General features: G+C 39.4%; 2 protein-coding genes across 2 annotated transcripts; both read right to left on the reverse strand.

Moving 5' to 3' along the window:
• Window positions 1–438: 438 nt before the first annotated feature.
• LOC127934359 (solute carrier organic anion transporter family member 5A1-like) lies at window positions 439–13,365 on the reverse strand. The gene is made up of 10 exons (XM_052531693.1): window positions 12,344–13,365; window positions 8,918–9,361; window positions 8,624–8,756; window positions 8,323–8,528; window positions 7,581–7,745; window positions 6,989–7,187; window positions 6,741–6,900; window positions 3,729–3,964; window positions 3,586–3,650; window positions 439–3,508 (listed from the first exon to the last, which is right to left on the reverse strand). The coding sequence occupies exons 1-10, from the start codon at window positions 12,723–12,725 to the stop codon at window positions 3,063–3,065; spliced, it is 2,436 nt and encodes an 811-aa protein (XP_052387653.1). The 5' UTR covers window positions 12,726–13,365; the 3' UTR covers window positions 439–3,062.
• Window positions 13,366–14,205: 840 nt separating this feature from the next.
• On the reverse strand, window positions 14,206–17,290 carry LOC127934366 (endoribonuclease LACTB2). The gene is made up of 7 exons (XM_052531703.1): window positions 17,073–17,290; window positions 16,752–16,915; window positions 16,473–16,599; window positions 15,899–16,077; window positions 15,664–15,812; window positions 14,995–15,082; window positions 14,206–14,889 (listed from the first exon to the last, which is right to left on the reverse strand). The coding sequence occupies exons 1-7, from the start codon at window positions 17,192–17,194 to the stop codon at window positions 14,849–14,851; spliced, it is 870 nt and encodes a 289-aa protein (XP_052387663.1). The 5' UTR covers window positions 17,195–17,290; the 3' UTR covers window positions 14,206–14,848.
• Window positions 17,291–18,039: the final 749 nt, after the last annotated feature.

Consider the following 18,039-nt stretch of genomic DNA (forward strand, 5'->3'; position numbering starts at 1 on the left):
TTGTCCAAATGAATTCTTAACAATGCATATTACTAATCAAAAATTATGTTTTGATATATTTATGGTAGGAAATTTACAAAATATATTAATGGAACATGATCTTTCTTTAATATCCTAATGTTTTTTGGCATAAAAGAAAAATGTATAATTTTGACCCATACAATGTTTATTTTTTTTAGCTATTGCTTAAAATATACCCAAACGACTGGTTTTATGCTCCAGGGTCACAAATACTTAATTTTAAACTACGTTAATTGCATGTTTGGTTCTATAGGATAACAATTAGCTAAGTGCCAAGCATTCAAGTGCATTGATAATTTTCCAAACTTTGGTTTACCAAACTGCCTTAATGATGACATCAAATTAATGCACTTTGTTATATTCAGCACAGACTGGTTAAATCAACATTTCAAATCACACAACAATCACAGCACAAAATTAAAATAATTTTATTTGGGGATTTTATTGACACAAATCATGTATAAGTAAACCAAAACAATTAATACAGATTTTCTACAGGTTTGCCTCTGATTAGCCAAACCTTCAAGTAATTTCAAATAAATAATTGTATCAATGTGTCTTCTGTTCGCAAACAGTGCACAGTAACATAAGAAGGGCTGGGAAAAGAGGGAGAGGCAAATGAAACACACAGTTTCCTCCGCAGTGGTTCAGTACTTGTGTGCAGGGGCGGAGCCAGAAGATGTAAACATTCGGGGCTTAGCCCAAACCTAGGGGGCTGCAGGGGTGTACTCCGCAGGGGAGATTTTTTTCCCCCATTTATGTCAGCTAAATGCACTATTTTTCAGGCTGTTTGAGATAACAGAATGCCTAAAAATCTATACACTATCTGGGAAAATGATGGTTACTCAGAAGAAAAAAAAATATTCACCCAGTAGAGCCTACAAACTATTTTGTATTTAATTGTTCTCCAGCTATATTTCTCAATTAATATATCTTCTTATCCCACTAATGTGCCGAGAACAGTTGTAAAACATGCCCTGAAATAACTTAGCATTTGATACATTGGGATATATTGCTTTTGAATCTCTCTCTGGCCGGTGAGGTTTGCTGTTACGAGTTCCTTTAAAAAAAAATTGTTATGTCCATAATGTTAATTTCAGGCGGTTAGTCAGTGAGCTCGCTACGACGGCGGTGAAATAAAAAGCCCACCAGCCCCTAATGACAACGACGAAGAAGATGATTTATATTCTTCTTCGTTAGTTTTTATCAGCAGTTGCCAAACAAGCGAAGTGATGCGTGATGCTTTACCGTCCGCCACAACGCACAGTAATAGAGCTTTTGTTTCTTTTTTTTTTTTTGCCGCTCCAGTCTGAGAGACTGAGAGGAAATGAAACAAAGTTGAAATTATTTTAAAAAAGCTAAAAGATTCGGGACTTTTGACAAAACATTCGGGGCTTAAGCCCCATTAGCCACCCCCCCGCTCCGCCCCTGCTTGTGTGTATTCTGCTCTGTTTCTACTGAAAACGATCAGGAATTAAGCAGATTTCTGCTCGGAACGGGTGTTGACAGTAGTCAATTGCATTGCCATCAACACCACTAATACTGGCTCAATGTCAGCGCAAACAGAACACCATCTACAAAGACGATAGAGCATGTCCTCAGGAGTATACATGATGTGTGTGCACATGAGATGACTTGTCTCCTATATAGTATATGTGTTATTTTTGTGTTTGTTATTTACTAAGATGATTGTTTGCGATCAAACCCAACAAAAGGAAACATTTCAAATACTGATATGATAGAAAAAAGGTCAGACGTTACAGAAAAAAAAGAGAAACAGAGAGCTTAACAGATGTGTGCACTTTACCAACTGTTGCAAAACAGTTCAGGAGGAGTCAGTACAGCAGCTTACATTGTGGGTGTGACTTCAATTGTTGGCAGGGAGGTTGTTTTAGGGGAGGAGTTTGAAGCTGGGAGGGGCCACAGCTTATGTGGGGTCAGTACTATGGGGGGAGCCTACACTCCAGAAGTGGTCAATATAGTCAGTAGAGAGGCTGTTTTAGGGGAGGGGTTTTTAAAGTTTGGGAGGGGCTATTATGATTCTGGAGTGGTCAGTACTGTTGTAGGAGTCTGCAGTCTGGGTGTAGCCAAAAGAGTTGGTGGGGAGGTTGTTTAATGGAGGGGTTTAAAGTTTGGGAGGGACCAACATGATAAAAGGCTTATTTGAGATGCTTGAGATGAGATGACAGTCGTCTACTCTCTAATCACACTCGCGGGACTTTGATGTCATAGGCCGGTTGGTCTGCACAGCATCGATGCATCTCGAACTAGCCTAAAGGTGTGTTTGACTTGAAGCGGCGCTGTGCAGAACGATCTGTAAATGACATCAAAGTACCATAAGAGTGATTTCAAAGCAAAGGTAGACGTCTCCTCTCTATGGCTCTCGTGGTACTTTGATGTCATTCACCGCTCAATCTGCACAGTGTTGCTTTAAGTTTATAGTATGGGTGTGGAAAAAATGGTTGGCATCTGGGTTTTTTGCAGTGGGAGGAGTTTACACTCCGGGCATGGGAAGAGAATCTGTTTTAGGGGAGGGGTTTGACGTTTGGAAGTAGTTAATGAGATTCAGAAGGAGTCAATGCAATGGAACATAGTCAATTTTGTAGTCTCTTTCCTATCACTGTTGAAAAATGAATGGATGAATCTATGAGGTAAACAAGTACAAATATCTGTCTGCTATACAGGAGAAGCAAAATAGTATGTGCACAACTAATAATATAGGTAAATAGATGAGATGACCATGTAAAATGTGTTAGCGTATGTTTGCATTTGTATGTGATGTTGAACAGAGGTATTTGTCCTGTTGAGGTATTGTGTCAAAAAAGTTTTATTACTAATCAGTGCTTCACACAAATTCAGCGGTAATGTGTCTATGGAGTATGTGTGTGTGTATAAAAAAAAAAAAAAAAAAAAAAAGGCCCCAGCAATGGCTATAAGCGGTGTGGTACGTTTTCATTTACATAATCGGCCCTCATAATTGTATGATGTTTGCATGCATATGAACAAGTGTGTGTGTGTGTGTGTGCGCATGGCTGCAATCCTCACACCGCCACTTTTTCAAGTGACCGTATGGGTGGAGTTATTGCTTTCAGGCCATTGCCAGGGCAACTGTTACCACGGCTAAGGGCGTGTCCAGTTGTCATGGCAGCATGAGGGTGTTCTGGTGGGCGTGGCAGGAAAACAGGACAGGAGCGTGTGCGGGCGTGGCCTTTGTGACCTCCAGCGTGACAGATGAGGTGGCTCACCGTGTCAAGCGGGGAAAGTGTGTGTGTGTGGGTCTGCTCCTCGCACTGCTTCAGCGAATACCAGGTGAGGAAAATGAACAGGAAGCCCAGGAACTTCAAGCTCGCCGCCAGCCCAAAGTAAACAAAACGGAGGGAAGTGACATCGTACTCCCAGCAGGACCCATGGAAACCACAATCCTGCTGCCACAGCATACAGGTGGTGTCAATCACAGCTCCAAAATAGATAGGAGTGGGGATGTAGGCTGAAGAGACAAAAAGAAAGTTTAGTTGACCGTCAAAAAAATAAAAGATGAATTCAATAAAATCTGTCCAATCCTACCAAGAGTCCTGAGAAGAACAAACTGCATTCCCAGAGCAAACGGCCTGTCCTCTTCCTCCACAGACCTGCTCAGGAAATAACCGTGATGAGCAAAACAAAGAGGTAAAAAGAGATGATACCTGAGTACATGGAGAGAGGCAGACCTGAGCGTCACGATGATGACGGACGGCTGGCCACAGGCGGTTATGAGAGTGACGATGAAGAGAAAGATGAGGAAGGTGATGAGCGTTCCACATGTCCGCTCACACTTTCCTGCAAGTGCGTAACCGTTCTCGTTCAGGTACGTCTTCACAATCACCACCTGCAGTTCGTGGTTTCCTCCTGACGGAGTGATCACCTGTCTGCTCTGAACGCATGCGCAGTCCGAATAGTTTCTGATCTGAGAATGAGAAATACGCATATTATGATATACATGGAAACTGGCAACTATACTGACTGACACAATGTCTCGACAAAATTTTTTTTTTCTTCATATAAATATCTAGGCTACCATCAAAGTGGGGTCTGGGATCCAAAACTCAAAGACGGGGGTCTGATAATGTATTTAGGACCTTTGATTTTTGCAATAAGGAGTATGTTTACTGAATTGCCGTATTTAGTCATAAAAATGTAATTTACTGTATAACGCGGAATGTCATAGAATTTGGCACATTCTGGATGAATAAAATGGCACTTTGTTTGTCCAAACTACTGATGAATCTGCATTAAATCATAAATTCAGAAAAATTAAAAGGACACAGAAAAAACCCAAAGAAAATACAACAGCAACATTTCATAGGGCCCTAAGATTAAAAAAAAATATATATATAAATAAATTATTATGTTTCATGACTTACATTGTATAGGCATGATTTTTAAATGTTTAAATTTAATTAAACCTTTACAACTGAATCCAGTAAAAATGTAAACAGAAAACGCTGAATTTGGGGTCTGTGTACGTTCTGGTCACTCGATTTTCTAGAAAGAAGAAGAGAAAATAAAAAGAAATGAGAAATGGTTCAATGGTTTTAATTTTTTGTAAAAGAAATAGAAAAACTCAAATTAGGCTAGATTTTTCATATTTTTGTTCATGAGTAAAAAATTTTTTATTATGCTTTAATATTTGTTTCGAATGTGTGGGTAGCCATGAAACGCCCCTTTTGACCCCAATCTTCTGATCAGGATCATGCCAGCACCTCCGTTGACCGGAGAAGTGCAGTACTACTTGCACTCTGTTCAGGATGTATAGCTTCAATTGCTGTCATTTGTAACAGTGAATTAAAATATGTTACCTGTGAGGTTTTTCTTAGGCTTAGAATAAAAAGAGTAGGGTAAAATTAGCAGAGCTGCCCACATAATGGTTTCATAAAAAATCAGACCATTCTATTTATTTCTTTTTGAGCAGAAAATCTAATGACCAGAAGGTACACTTGATTTGAGAAAAATAAAATGAATTTCATATAACCCTAAAATTTTTATTTTTGTTAAACTTTTAATACATGCTTTCTTCTCATCTTCCCAGTCACCCCACCAGTACAGCACCAGTTTACCATCCAACTGGGCTCATCAACGATAATCCCATCGAGTTCAGCCAGGAATCTTGGGGTGATCCTTGATGATCAGCTGACCTTTAAAGATCACATTGCAAAAACAGCACGATCACGCAGGTTTGCACTACAAAACATCAGGAAAATCAGACCCTTCCTAACAGAGCATGCAACACAGCTTCTCATCAAGGCCCTTGTTTATTCTAGGTTGGACTATTGCAATGCTCTTCTGGTTGGACTTCCAACGTGTACTATCAGACCTCTGTAAATGATTCAGAATGTAGCATCATGTCTTGTTTTCAATGACCCCAAGACAGCATATGCCACACCGCTTCTAATCTCTCTGCACTGGCTTCCAGTCGTGGCTCGCATCAAGTTCAAGACATTGGTGCTTGCCTACAGAACTGCCACAGGCTCCAGACCCTCCTTCCTCCGCTCTTTCCTGTGCATCCGCATCCCCTCCAGAAGCCCATGGTCAGTAAATGAGCAGTGGCTCGAGGTCCCTTCGCAGAGAGTCACAAAATCAGTCTCAAGGATGCTTTCTTTCACCATACCCTGTTGGTGGAATGACCTACCTAACTCCATCCGAACAGCCAAATCCTTCACAATCTTCAAGAAACAACTGAAACTCATCTGTTCTGTGAACATCTAACTGCCTCCAATAATAATAATAATAATAATAATTAATTAATTTAAAAAAAAATCCTATGCTTTCACTTTTTCTGTTCTCTTATTATCCTCCTGTCATAGCATTTTGAGCGATGACTGAAACCTTGTACAACAGGCACTTCTCGGTGACTATTGTCATCTTATGCATCATCGCATTGCAGTGATCAACACTGATACAACATCACTTGTTGTATTACTCCACTGTAAAAGCGTTTGCCAAACTAATAAATGTAAATTTACAACAGTTTAATAAACCATTTAAACAAAGTCAAAGGTGAAACACAAAAAAGGGAATCCGAAAAAAAGGTTCCAATTGCATCTAAGGCCCCGTTTACACTACTGTGTTTTCGTTTTAAAACAGCCTGGCCAAGAAAATGTTGCCAAGTCTGTGGTTGTTTTTCATGTCCACGGTTTGAAGCAACCCCAATACAAACAACTTGATATTTCGCCCCTAAAATGCGAATTTTACCAAGGCAACCCTTCCAAAAAATGTATATTTTAACCCCGGGAAGCAATTTTTATCAGGGAACCTCCTGGAAACGCGATTTGACTAGTATTGGACTAGTTTTAAGAAGCAACTGGGCAGGATTTGTTGTAAAAACCTGCCAACCCTGATCTGAACGCACGTGCTGGAGATATATTTCTAATCACAGGAGCATCTTTACTGATGAGATGCGCATGAAAATCGCATTCAATTTTTTGCACAGCCCTATCTAAAGGGGTTCCTGGCCCCTTCAGCAACATAATGTAACATTAGGCTTATTTTACAAAAAATTATGATTACATTATTTAAAAAAGTTCAGCAGCATTCATTTTAAAGTACGAGAACATGCAATCAGTCGGTCAATACAGCAAAGTAAAACCCAACATGGTTTTGTCAAGCCCTGGATTCACTCTTGATCTACATTTCACTTGACTACAAGCCCTTGTTTTAAAAACCCTTGGTTAAAAATGACTCACTCCTGAGGTTTGGTTGGCGATGTTGCTGCAGCCAGCCAGACACGGGTTAAAGTAAGTAATGCCATCAGAGCCACAGACAGGTGCATATTCATGAATCCTACAGCCACAGTTGACGTTACAGCTTCCTGTCAAGTTTCGGTGAGACAGAGTCAGAGTTGGCCTGCAAAAAAACAGATCGAACATCATTCAGTGCAGCTCATGTTTGCAAGCGATATTTATGTGCATCTCTAGATGGTTTTCTCCATTACCCGGTGGTGTAAGGGATATTGATTCCACCGAGGTTGATGCTCTCGCAGCCAACAATGAAGAGAGTGGAAAAGCATAGCAAAGATACGCCGCTGGAGATCATGGCCAGCTTTGCTGCTTCTCTTTCACCCAACTTTAGTTTCTTAATGATGTACCCACCTAAAACAATACCAACACCTGCACTGGGTACGATGATCAGACCTGCACACACAAATAACAGACACCCATAGTGAGTACTGAGATCAGATCGACATATGTTTGTGTGTGTGTGTGTGTGCGCTCTTGTTTTCGTGACATATCAGGAAACAACTCTGTATAATGACATGGGTATGACACAGGTATTACAAGGAGAGGGTGACTTATGAGGACATAACCCATGACCCCATTTTTCAAAACGCTTATAAATCATACAGAATTTGTTTCTTTGAAAAAATAAAAATGCACAAAGTTTCCTGTGAGGGTTAGGGTTAGGTGTAGGGTTGGTGTAGGGCCATAGAATATACAGTTTATACATTATAAAAACCATTGCGCCTATGGGATGTCCCCACTTTTCATAAAAACAAACATGTGTGTGTGTGTTTGTTGGTGCTGTACCTGTGTATATACTGGCATTAGATGCTGGAACACCAAATTGAGATTCAATAAATTTGGGAATGAAAGTGATGAAGGCTGTGACAATGGCACATTCCGCCGTATATGACAAACTCACGAATAAAAACGTCACGTTACTCAATATACGCACTGCTGCTTTTGGCAAATCTGGAGAGAAACAGACAGAGAGAGGAACAACACAGATTTATCAACTGAATTTTAGTATTCAGTTAACTGAAATAAAGCTGAAACAAAATAAAATATATGTATTTGATATAAAAACAATTAAATATCTAAATATGACTCAAGTAAATCTGAAGTACTGAAATTAAGAAAAATGAAATAAAAATATAAATACAGATAAAAACAAAAACTAATATAAGTATATAAATAATACAAAAATAACACGGCTAATAACAGAAATAAATAATATAAATTCTAGATAAAAACAAACAAACAGACAGCTCATGGCCACCAAGATAAAGGGATATTGTTTTAAATAAAAATATGGAAATTAAATGAATAAATTAAATAAAATAAAACTACCGTGTCCAACTTGCTAGCCTTTTATAAAAAACGATTCTTGAAAGATGACCAAAAGAGTGTTGTGAGCGGTTCAAACTACTGACTATCTGCTCATGTAAATTCCAGAGATGCAGATTTTAAAGATTTCTAGCAAGATGGTAAAGAGTTTTTAGATCTGATCTGAACCGAATCATATTTTAGATTTGATATTAAGTTTCACCTTTGATATTTTTGCCAAAACCCATGGAGGATGAGACAGCCTGGCTCTTTTCCTTCATCATCTCATCATCGCTGGAGACATCGCCTACACCCTTTTTTACATGTCTTTTACTATTCTTGTGCCGTGGTGGAAGTTTTTTAGGGAAGGAAAACATGGGGAAGATCACCAACAACATTGCTACGGCACACAGGAGAAACCCACTCCACCTGTGAAAGAGAGCCAGACAGAGAGAGGGTTACAGTGCTGTTGGGTTTACTGGATTTTAACTCATAAACATTAAATGAGAGAAGATTTTCCTCACCAGTTTCCTACAAACCGTGGGTCACTCTGGTCAATATTGACAATGGTACCGGGGTCAACATAGAATCCGATCAGAATCCCACCCAGCAGATATCCAGCGGCTGGTCCAAGAGCTCCCATTACATACATGATAGCTAAGCATGCACAAAACAAGAATAATAGTATTTCTTTAGCTGTTGCATGCTACTGTAGGTGGTTACAGACTTTCCATGGCAGAATTCAGGTCTGGTATAAAAACAGCTGATACAGCTGACCATCCAACAACACCATTAGACAAAGCCTCACTTCGACTCACCCAGGTACAGGGATGCATTCTCCTTCTTCACATTGTCATCCAGGTAAGTTGGTCCAAGGGTGTATATGGGAGTAGATCCCATTCCCACAAGGATCTGAGCGCAGATGAAAAGCGCCACATACAGGGCGTGCTCACTCTCCTCCCTGTCCCGCTGGCACCTGGACAGTGTCGGCTTCTCCTGCACACTGCCATTTCCACTGGCACAGAGCCCTTCTCCTCCTACTGTGTTGTTCAGCTCTTCCAGCTGATATGGCGGAGAGATAAAGTGAGGTAGGGAGAAGAGGGCGGCACCCACGGCAATGAACACACCCCCTACTGCCAGCCAACGCGGCCTCTGACCCCGCCCACCAAAGTAGCTGATGAAGACCACAATGAGGAGACTACCGATGTCAAAACAGCTGACCAGAAGACCCGACTCTGAGCTCCGCAGACTGTACCGCTTTTCTGGAAAACACAGGGTTCATTCATTATGAAATTCATAAACACACTCCAATATTGAAATATTGAGGTGAGATATTGCTAATAGGAGAGGATGAGGACTGAGATGAGATTGAGAAGAGATTAAGATGATATGAGGTTGAGAAATCATAGATTGGAATGTGATGAGATGGCAACTGAGATGAGATGTTGTTAAGAGGAGAGAAGATTTAAATTAGATGGAGAAATTTGAGATTGGGGTGAGATGAAAGAAGGCCATATGAGACAAGACTGAAATGTTATTGAGAAGAAGAGGGACTGTGATCAGATGGAGATTAAGAGGTGGTTGTCATAAAATGAGACAACATAAAAAAAAGGGATTAAAATGAGTAGATGAGATGATGAATATTAAGAGGAGATGCGATTGAATATTTGAAATTGTGAGATTAAAATGATCTGGAGAATTGAAGATGCTAGAAAAGATGAGACTGAAATGTTACTGAGAGATGAGGTTGAGATCAAAATGTTATTAAAGTGCCCCTATTATGCCATTTCCAATATTGCCTTCCATGCGGTGTAATGTAGCTGTATGTGAATCTAAACAATCAGCAAAGTTGTAAAGCCGAAAGTGAACGATAAATGAACTTATTGTCTACCAAAATAAAGAATCAACTCTATATAGCCTAAACGAGTCAGTAGTAATTTGAATCCCACTTCTGTGATGGCTATATGTAACAAGGTAACACATTTGCATAATTCCCGTCTATGTTCTACTTTGGCCGGCAGCGAACAACTTGACCCTGCCCACAAACACATAATTTTACTAATCACGGGGAGTAAAAAAAAACCAGCTGGCTCCACTGAATCACAAGTATGATAATAATAGATGTTTATATTTTCTTTCGAGCGTTCAAACAATGGAAGTATGGCATTGGGCGTATTGTTTCAGACCACAGATTGTATAAAAACATGGACGAATTGTCCGTGAAATAACCAATAGGTTTCTGAAGAGCGTTTTTGAAGCTTAAAGTGGGCAGGGCCGGCCATCACCATCTTGGCAGCACGTCACTATGTGTCACTTTCAGATAATCGAAAATGGACAAAGAGGCGGGAGCTGGTTGCTGAAACCACGCCCACCAAGCTTGATAGTGGTGACATCAATGGCAATACACTTGTCACTCAAATGACCACGCCCTTAGTTATGCAGAACTTTAAGGCTTAATATAATTTAAATAAATTAGTTATAAAATTCGGCCCCCTCACTGTTGTCATAAAGGGCAAATTTAGCTATACAGTCCAAAACTACCTCTAGCGGCCAGTGGATGAATTGCAGTTTTAGTCACTTCCGTGTTGGTTTCACGAGAGACCGGAAGGTTACCGCGTGTTTCCAACACACACTGGACGCGGTAGACCAATCACAACAGACTGAGCCATCTGATCAATCAGATCAGAGTAGGCTCACGGCAAGGAGGGTTTTAGCGAGACGCAATTTCAGAACTGCTTTGAATGAATCGTTTGAGAATCTCTGGAAAATGAAGTGATATTAAATGCACAATATGTAAGAGATTGCGCATTCAAAACAAACAAAGAAACAAAGGCATAGATTGATGATGCCGTGACTGAGTGTGGAGTCATGGGAGTTGTCATCTTCACCCCCACAACTGACGCAATCAGACGGGACTCCATGATTATGGAAGAGGTATAATGTATTAAAAATGTATTAACATCGTAGTATGAAGCAGAGTGAGGCGGATAGCAGTCAAAGCAAAACAAGGCTGCTGAAGCAATTGCTAATGAGAGACGAGAGTGAGACTCAGCTCGAAAGCAGTGGAGCTTTTATTATGCCACACTTTAGCGCTTCTGCTTCTTCTAATCATGCATATGAGGGGTAAAGCAGTGCTGATTTATCATACATTCGAAAGTTCTATTATAATGCTACTCTGTGCGGTTGTTACCCGTCTAAAAAAAACGCACAACATATAAAAATGTCTGGTGTTTCCATGTTTTCTACAAAACAAAAATGGAAATCGAGGTGTATGATGTAACTGGCAGGTGACACAATAGACACAGTCAGTGTCACTAGTTAAGATTGCTTTTTTTCTTCTTCTTTTTTTTTTTTTTTTTTTTTTTTTTTTTTTTTTACAATTCTTCAAAATATTTGGGATAATGCAAGTGCACAAGTCAGCAAAATATATACCACTGTTCTAGAGGGTTTTGGAAATTTGAATAAAAAATCGTACATATTGTGCCTTTAAATGCATATTTTAAGAAAACAAGCGTTTTTTTTTTTACCTTGAATGTATGTGCTCCTATTGTCGGAGACTCCCAAAACAATATTAGGAACCTTAAAAATAGCATAATAGGGGCACTTTAAGAGGAAATGAGATGGAAAAACTGGAGATTTTAATGGAATGAACATTGTGAGGAGGTTGGGATGACATGAGATAGAGACTGGAATTAGATTTGGTGGAGACTGGAGATGAGAGGTTATTGAGAGCAGAGGGGATGAGACTGAGAGGAGATTAGGATAAAACTAAATTAGAGACTACAATGTTATGACGAAAGATAAGGCAGAATCTGAGTGAAGAGTTGTTACTCCGAGAAGTTTGAAATTAGATGGACAAGTCTGAGTTTGGGATGAGAGGAGAGGAGACCATTTGAGAAATAAGAGATTAGGGTAGATGGTAATGAGAAGAGATTGAAAAAATTGGATTTTGAGGAGATGGAAAAAAATGTAGATTGAAATGACAGGACAGTCGATTAAGAGACATAGATAGATGAGACAAACGTTATTGAGAGACATTGTAATGGGGGGGGGGGGGGTTAGGACGAATCCATGGGGTTAAAATGAGATGGTGAAATTAAGAAATTGGAATGGATGGAGATCATAGGGGGGAATTAGACAAATTGAGACATGAGACTTTCTGAGTGAAGACTATAAATGTAACTGAGAAGAGAAGAGAAGAGAAGAGAAGAGAAGAGAGATCTGCCAGTTGTTAAGTACGTTACCTATGGTGGTGATGACACTGCTGAGATAACCGGACACCATCAGAGACTGAATAAAGGTGAGGTAACACATGCAGAACAGAAAGCAGCGCGAGTCCGACAGGATCCCGTCCACATAGCGCCTCACCGGCACCGGCGGCAGCCGGAATGTAAAGAACGCAGCAATGCCGCGACCCTCCGGCTCACGACACTCTGTCCTGACGGGGGATCCGCATCGGGGCGAGCTGTGCGGGGCAGAGAGCAGAGTCTGATCCGCGTCCTGCTCCGGAGCCTGACTGTCGCTGAGCATGGGGAGGCTCTTAGATTTCAAACCATGAGTAGTCTCCCCACACAAGAACGGGAACGGTTTCGTGGGTGCGAGGCCTCCTCCAGCACCGGTTGACATCCTGACGGGCAGCGGCTATCCGACTCGTTTATAAGCGCTGTATAGACGCAGACATTCTGCGCAGGCTCGTATATAAAACCCCTTAACAGACACCTATAACCATATATGCGCTACAACAACTATATATAAGCACGCTCTTTGAGTTTACAGCAACATTTTCATGTTCTATTCGACACATATTCACCAAAACAACACAATGAAGCGACGGTCGACCTGCGGCCAAGGACTCACGCGCCTGTGCTCGGATACTGCAGCGGCGCTGCGCGCGCGCTCGGCCGCATCACACGCGCACATTCTGTCCCGTTATCCGCGCCAGATAAATTACCACGATTAATTCAATAGGCGCCGTTAAAAGGTAATCTATCGCCTCACTCTGTAAGCGGCTTCGACACACCATCAGATCTTCGCTGTGTGATCAAAATATCCTTGTCCTTGGACGGAGAGGGTGGAACGGACTGACCGTTATCGCCTCCAAGCGCATTCGGTCTGTTCGCAGCGGGTACGAGTAAATAACTTTAACTTCCGGTTCACGGTGAACGCAAATACCGTTTTCCTCAAAATTGCCTATATTTTACCCTTTAGAAGATGTATTTAATTCAAATTAATTAAAAAAGCACACAAAAGCTTTACAGGCTGGCTGGCTGAAACGATGCCCTCTACTGACATATAAAAAATAAGGCAACATTTTAGAAAACAACAAGCAAGCTGTCAATCAAAGATCATTTATTTAAGCACATTTATTAAATGTATTGCACATTTGTTAAACAGGGGTTTAGCAAAATACAATTAATTAATGAAATGCGTCAGCCATTAAACATCTCAAATGAAAGGGGGGTGTACAGCATTTAAAATGATAAAATGTTACACATTAAAGGTGCACTTGTTATTTTTTTCTGATTAAATAATTACAGGTATAGAAAGGTAAACAAACTGTACTTTTGAAAAATATGTTTAGAATCATTTACACCGATTTGATATTCCAGTTATATAATTAGCCTCATAAACGCTGCTTTATTTTACACTTACATGTTATTGTACAGTCTCTCATGGAATAAATAATTTTTTGTTGACTGATGCTCATACTAGTGTTGGGCGACATGTTGTCCTATTGTCAGCCTGGAAGATTGACAATACACAATATTATCGCTTTAATTTAATTATTTACTTAGTTTCATACCCGGAGAGTGATTCAACTCCAGGATAAGTTTAAAAGCAGTCTAATGTTAGTGTAATCGATCATAAAATATTTTGAATATGATTTGTATTTAACATGATCACAGTTTAATGGAAACACTGTAAGTTACTAATTATAATGCTTACATTTCCTCAGTTATTCAAACAGCAGCCATAGAAAACAAGCAAAAAATATTAACATTAACAAAAAACATCTCTGACTAGCGCGAGTTCATGCACTTTAAGCAACACTCCTTTTATAATCAGTGAAGCTGTCTATACTGTATGATGAATAAATCTCTTATACTTACATCGCACACGTACAGCTACACTTTATTGTTTATGATGAGAGAATTTGCGAGAGAGCAGAATTCAGTCAGCAAACACGCACACTGAACAAAACTCAGGTGTTTCAGCAATGACTCTTGGTTCATCATGATTGGTTATAATGTGCAACACTAACACGTAAAAAGAAATATGATGGAAAAAAATAAGGCCTTATATTAATTCGATAGCATCACGAGCATGATGATAAAAATAATACCGGTAATAATCATCTTGATATCGTTGAAGGCATCAGCATCAGCGATAGACGATACTATCATCTTCATCATTGTCTTTATATGATGCTACATTCATCAGATGCTAGTATACATCCAGGACAACAATTAAATTTCACTGGATTACAAGGGTTGTTAAATTTTTTCCAGTTTATGAATTGTTTTGTGTTGCATGATTTATTCTTGTTTTCGAACGTGGTCATTTGTTAAGGCAATTTGGAAGAATGGGTCTGCTAAATAAATGTAAATAGCCTCCTATCAGAGCAGGTTTTCACAGAAGGTCAACATTTGAAAAAGTGACTAGTCCCAGTGTCCCCTTAAGTCCATCTCACTTCACAGGGACAGCCCTATTAGTCTCTGTAGGTGATGAGTGTGTGGGGTAAAAAACTGTCACAAATTGATCTTCCATTTCTTTTCATTTGAGCTTTCAGCTGCAAGGGAGAAAAAAATAACATTAACATGGTCAGAAATTAGAGCACATTTGCGCATTCATATACATGCTCCAGTACCACCTGCATGCATGCACTCACACATACCCAGACAGATCTTTCCTTCCTTGTGGAGTTTCTTTAAATGGTGCAGCAAGTTAAACTCTGCAGCTCTGTGCAGGTGTTCTGGGGTCTCCTGACATACAGACAACAAAAAAGCACATGAAAATCATGTAATGTACACATTTTTTATATAATAATTTAACATTTATATAAATAATGTACTCTCATTCTTTGTCTTTTAAAGCAGTCAACACTTAAACAGAACCAACAAATGTAAAGTTAACTTCACATACAACCAGGAACAAGCATCTGAGACTTCTGGTAAAAACATGTTTCTTTTGCAGTTTTAGGATTTCATACAAATGTTTTCATTACAATTTAAATGATCAGCATAACAAATCAAGGGGAATTTGAATTTATGAAATAAACATGACTTTCAGAATGCCATGTGGATTGTCCTCCATCTGGACAAAGGAGTTCACAAAGTCACATATTTGTATTCATGATTAATGATCTAGACCTACATTTATTTATTTAAAGTTCAGTCTTATACGTTAGATAAACACTGTTGTTTCCTTTTCTCTCCTTGAAGACTGCAGGCTTGACAATGTCAAAATTGTATTGCAATGTTTTAAATACTAGAAATGTAAATGCTTTCGGATTTATTCTAATTAAAGAGCTAAGATCATTTAGAAAAAAAAAAAAGAGTTGAACCTTGTACACCACTTTAACCAGTTCGCCGGAGGTGAACGCAGTTCTGTTGTTCTCCTGCAGAACGTTTAGGATCTGCTGTTCTCTTGCATTGCGGTGAGTTATATACTCACATATCTTAGAAGAAGCATCTTGGACCACTGGACCGTGACCTGACACACAAACACGAACAAACACTTCTTAGTGTCACGGAAAATGTCATGTAAAAAGCACTCTGAAAAGAAGCACATGCACTTACCTGGATATATGAGGTCAGCCTTCACGCTGAGGAGCTTCTGCAGTGACTTCATGTAATCATGGAGGTCCTCAAACACAGCCGTTCCCTCTCCAAGAATACAGTCACCAGAAAACACAGCTTGCTCCTCCTCCAGGAATAATGCCATGTGATCATCTGTGTGTCCGGGAGTAAACAGCACCCTACGTGCACATAAAATATATATAAAAAAAACGGGCTCAAAATAAACAAAAAAACTACTGTTTTTTCAATTATAAACTTACACACCAGTTCACCCAATGCATTTATGTAAATACAGGCTTTTAAGGCTCAGGATCTGTGTGAGTAAAAATTCTATTTTATTCTACATTACTGTTCAAAAGTCTGGGATCAGTATTAATTTTTTCAAGAAACGAATATTTTTTTTTCTGAAAGAATGGATTAAATTGATCAGGAGTCATAGTAAAGTCTTTCACTGCCCCAAAAGATTTCTTTCTATTCATCAAAAGTATACTGGAAAAAATTTATTACAGATTCCACTAAAAAGCACAACAGTTTTCAACACAGATAAAAAGAAATGTCTCTAGTGTGTGTTTACCGTAATGTTGCCCCTTCAGCCTTTATCACATCACCATCACCAAGATATGAATATTTCTTCTTTTGGTCTCCAATCGCTTCTTCCTGTGGAGGACACCGAGGGAGTTTACTGACCTTCAGCTCTGAATCTGCAACACATGCGTCTACATTATTGAGAAGTTCTCATAGACACAATGGTTTTCATACTAAGATAATGGCATTTACATTACATTATTAAGTAATAGCGACATATTTGGGGCACAAATGTCAAAAGCTGTATTCCAACACAGATATTACTGACCTGTGTGGAAGTTTGTGAGTATATCCGGCACTCCTCCAGTGTGGTCGTGATGCCAGTGTGTGACTATAATGTGCTGTATGGACGTCTCCTGCTGCTTCAGAGCCTCGCGCAGGTTGACAATATACTCCGGGACCGAGCGCTCGCCTGCATCAATTAACACTCGCCTGACACACACACACACACACACACACACACACACACACACACACACACACACACACATTAAACATTCACACACTTGTTACGCTCAATAAATACGTTGTACGTGGAAAATGACTCAAACAAGAACATTTATCGTCATTGAGTGTTGTTGTACGTTACCTCTTGCCTGTGCCGACCAGGTACGTGTTGGTGCCCTGCAGTGTCATGGGCCCCGGGTTACAGCCCAAAACACGAACAACCCTCGATGACAGCTGCTCGATACGAGGAATTATCGCGGACATTTTCACCAGGACCACACAGACACAGCAGGACTTTCAAGGACCCGTGAAAATGCTCCTGCTACAGATGACACGGAAACTTCCTGTTCAAAAGTCACAATTTACAAAATAGAAGTCTCTGCCACTCAACGTTTGGATGTTTCTTTTGCTTCTGTAAATTCTATATTTAAATCACGGTAATGGAGCACTTAAACACTACAGTGAGATTATATAGTCTCTGTGTTCTCTAATTAATAGAGAGAGAGAGATTTAACACACTTTATTAAATTATTTAAAAAAAAACAACAACCACTACATTATACCCAACACGTTTCACATTGCATGTCTTCAGATGTCAGTTTCTGAAATAGTGTTTAATATACATGTTATTAAGGCAATGACGCATTAAAGTAAAGAATATGTACTCATTGTGGTGAAATTAAGAAAATAAAAAGAGGAGATATTTCAATGAATGCCTTCTTTTGCCAGGAGTAAGGAAGAAGAGAAAACTTGTGGCTAGAAAGGATGTAGCTACTGCTGGAAAATAAAAATAAATTACATTTGATACATATTAGATGCAATGCAATGCAAATACAGTAATTAATTGTTGTTCAGTATCAGCTTGACAAAAATGACACAGTATTGTTGTTCCCATAACCCATGCACAGCAGGATAATCTGGCCATGGCTGTATCCCATCTAGACCTAAACAGAAAACACGTCCATAAAATGCATATGATGCAATACACTGTATAGAAAATCCAATAGAAACTTAAATTATGAAAAGGAAAAAAAAAACAGCATCATGCAGTAACTTGCAGAAATTCTCAAATATAGATTTTTTTTTTCCTATCATGAACAGTTTGTGCA

This window comes from Carassius gibelio, chromosome A2, assembly GCF_023724105.1.
Source record: "Carassius gibelio isolate Cgi1373 ecotype wild population from Czech Republic chromosome A2, carGib1.2-hapl.c, whole genome shotgun sequence".
Lineage (NCBI taxonomy): Eukaryota > Metazoa > Chordata > Actinopteri > Cypriniformes > Cyprinidae > Carassius > Carassius gibelio.

What these genes read in the sequence shown, in the direction of transcription:
- LOC127934359 (XM_052531693.1), bottom strand. Translation starts at nt 12,725, where the DNA reads ATGTCAACCGGTGCTGGAGGAGGCCTCGCACCCACGAAACCGTTCCCG. An exon ending in CAGTGTCATCACCACCATAG is followed by an intron (nt 9,362 to 12,343) that starts GTAACGTACTTA and finishes TGTGTTTTCCAG; the next exon opens with AAAAGCGGTACAGTCTGCGG. An exon ending in CCACGGTTTGTAGGAAACTG is followed by an intron (nt 8,529 to 8,623) that starts GTGAGGAAAATC and finishes TCTCTTTCACAG; the next exon opens with GTGGAGTGGGTTTCTCCTGT.
- LOC127934366 (XM_052531703.1), bottom strand. Translation starts at nt 17,194, where the DNA reads ATGTCCGCGATAATTCCTCGTATCGAGCAGCTGTCATCGAGGGTTGTT. An exon ending in CTGGTCGGCACAGGCAAGAG is followed by an intron (nt 16,916 to 17,072) that starts GTAACGTACAAC and finishes TGTGTGTGTCAG; the next exon opens with GCGAGTGTTAATTGATGCAG. An exon ending in ACTCACAAACTTCCACACAG is followed by an intron (nt 16,600 to 16,751) that starts GTCAGTAATATC and finishes CATGTGTTGCAG; the next exon opens with ATTCAGAGCTGAAGGTCAGT.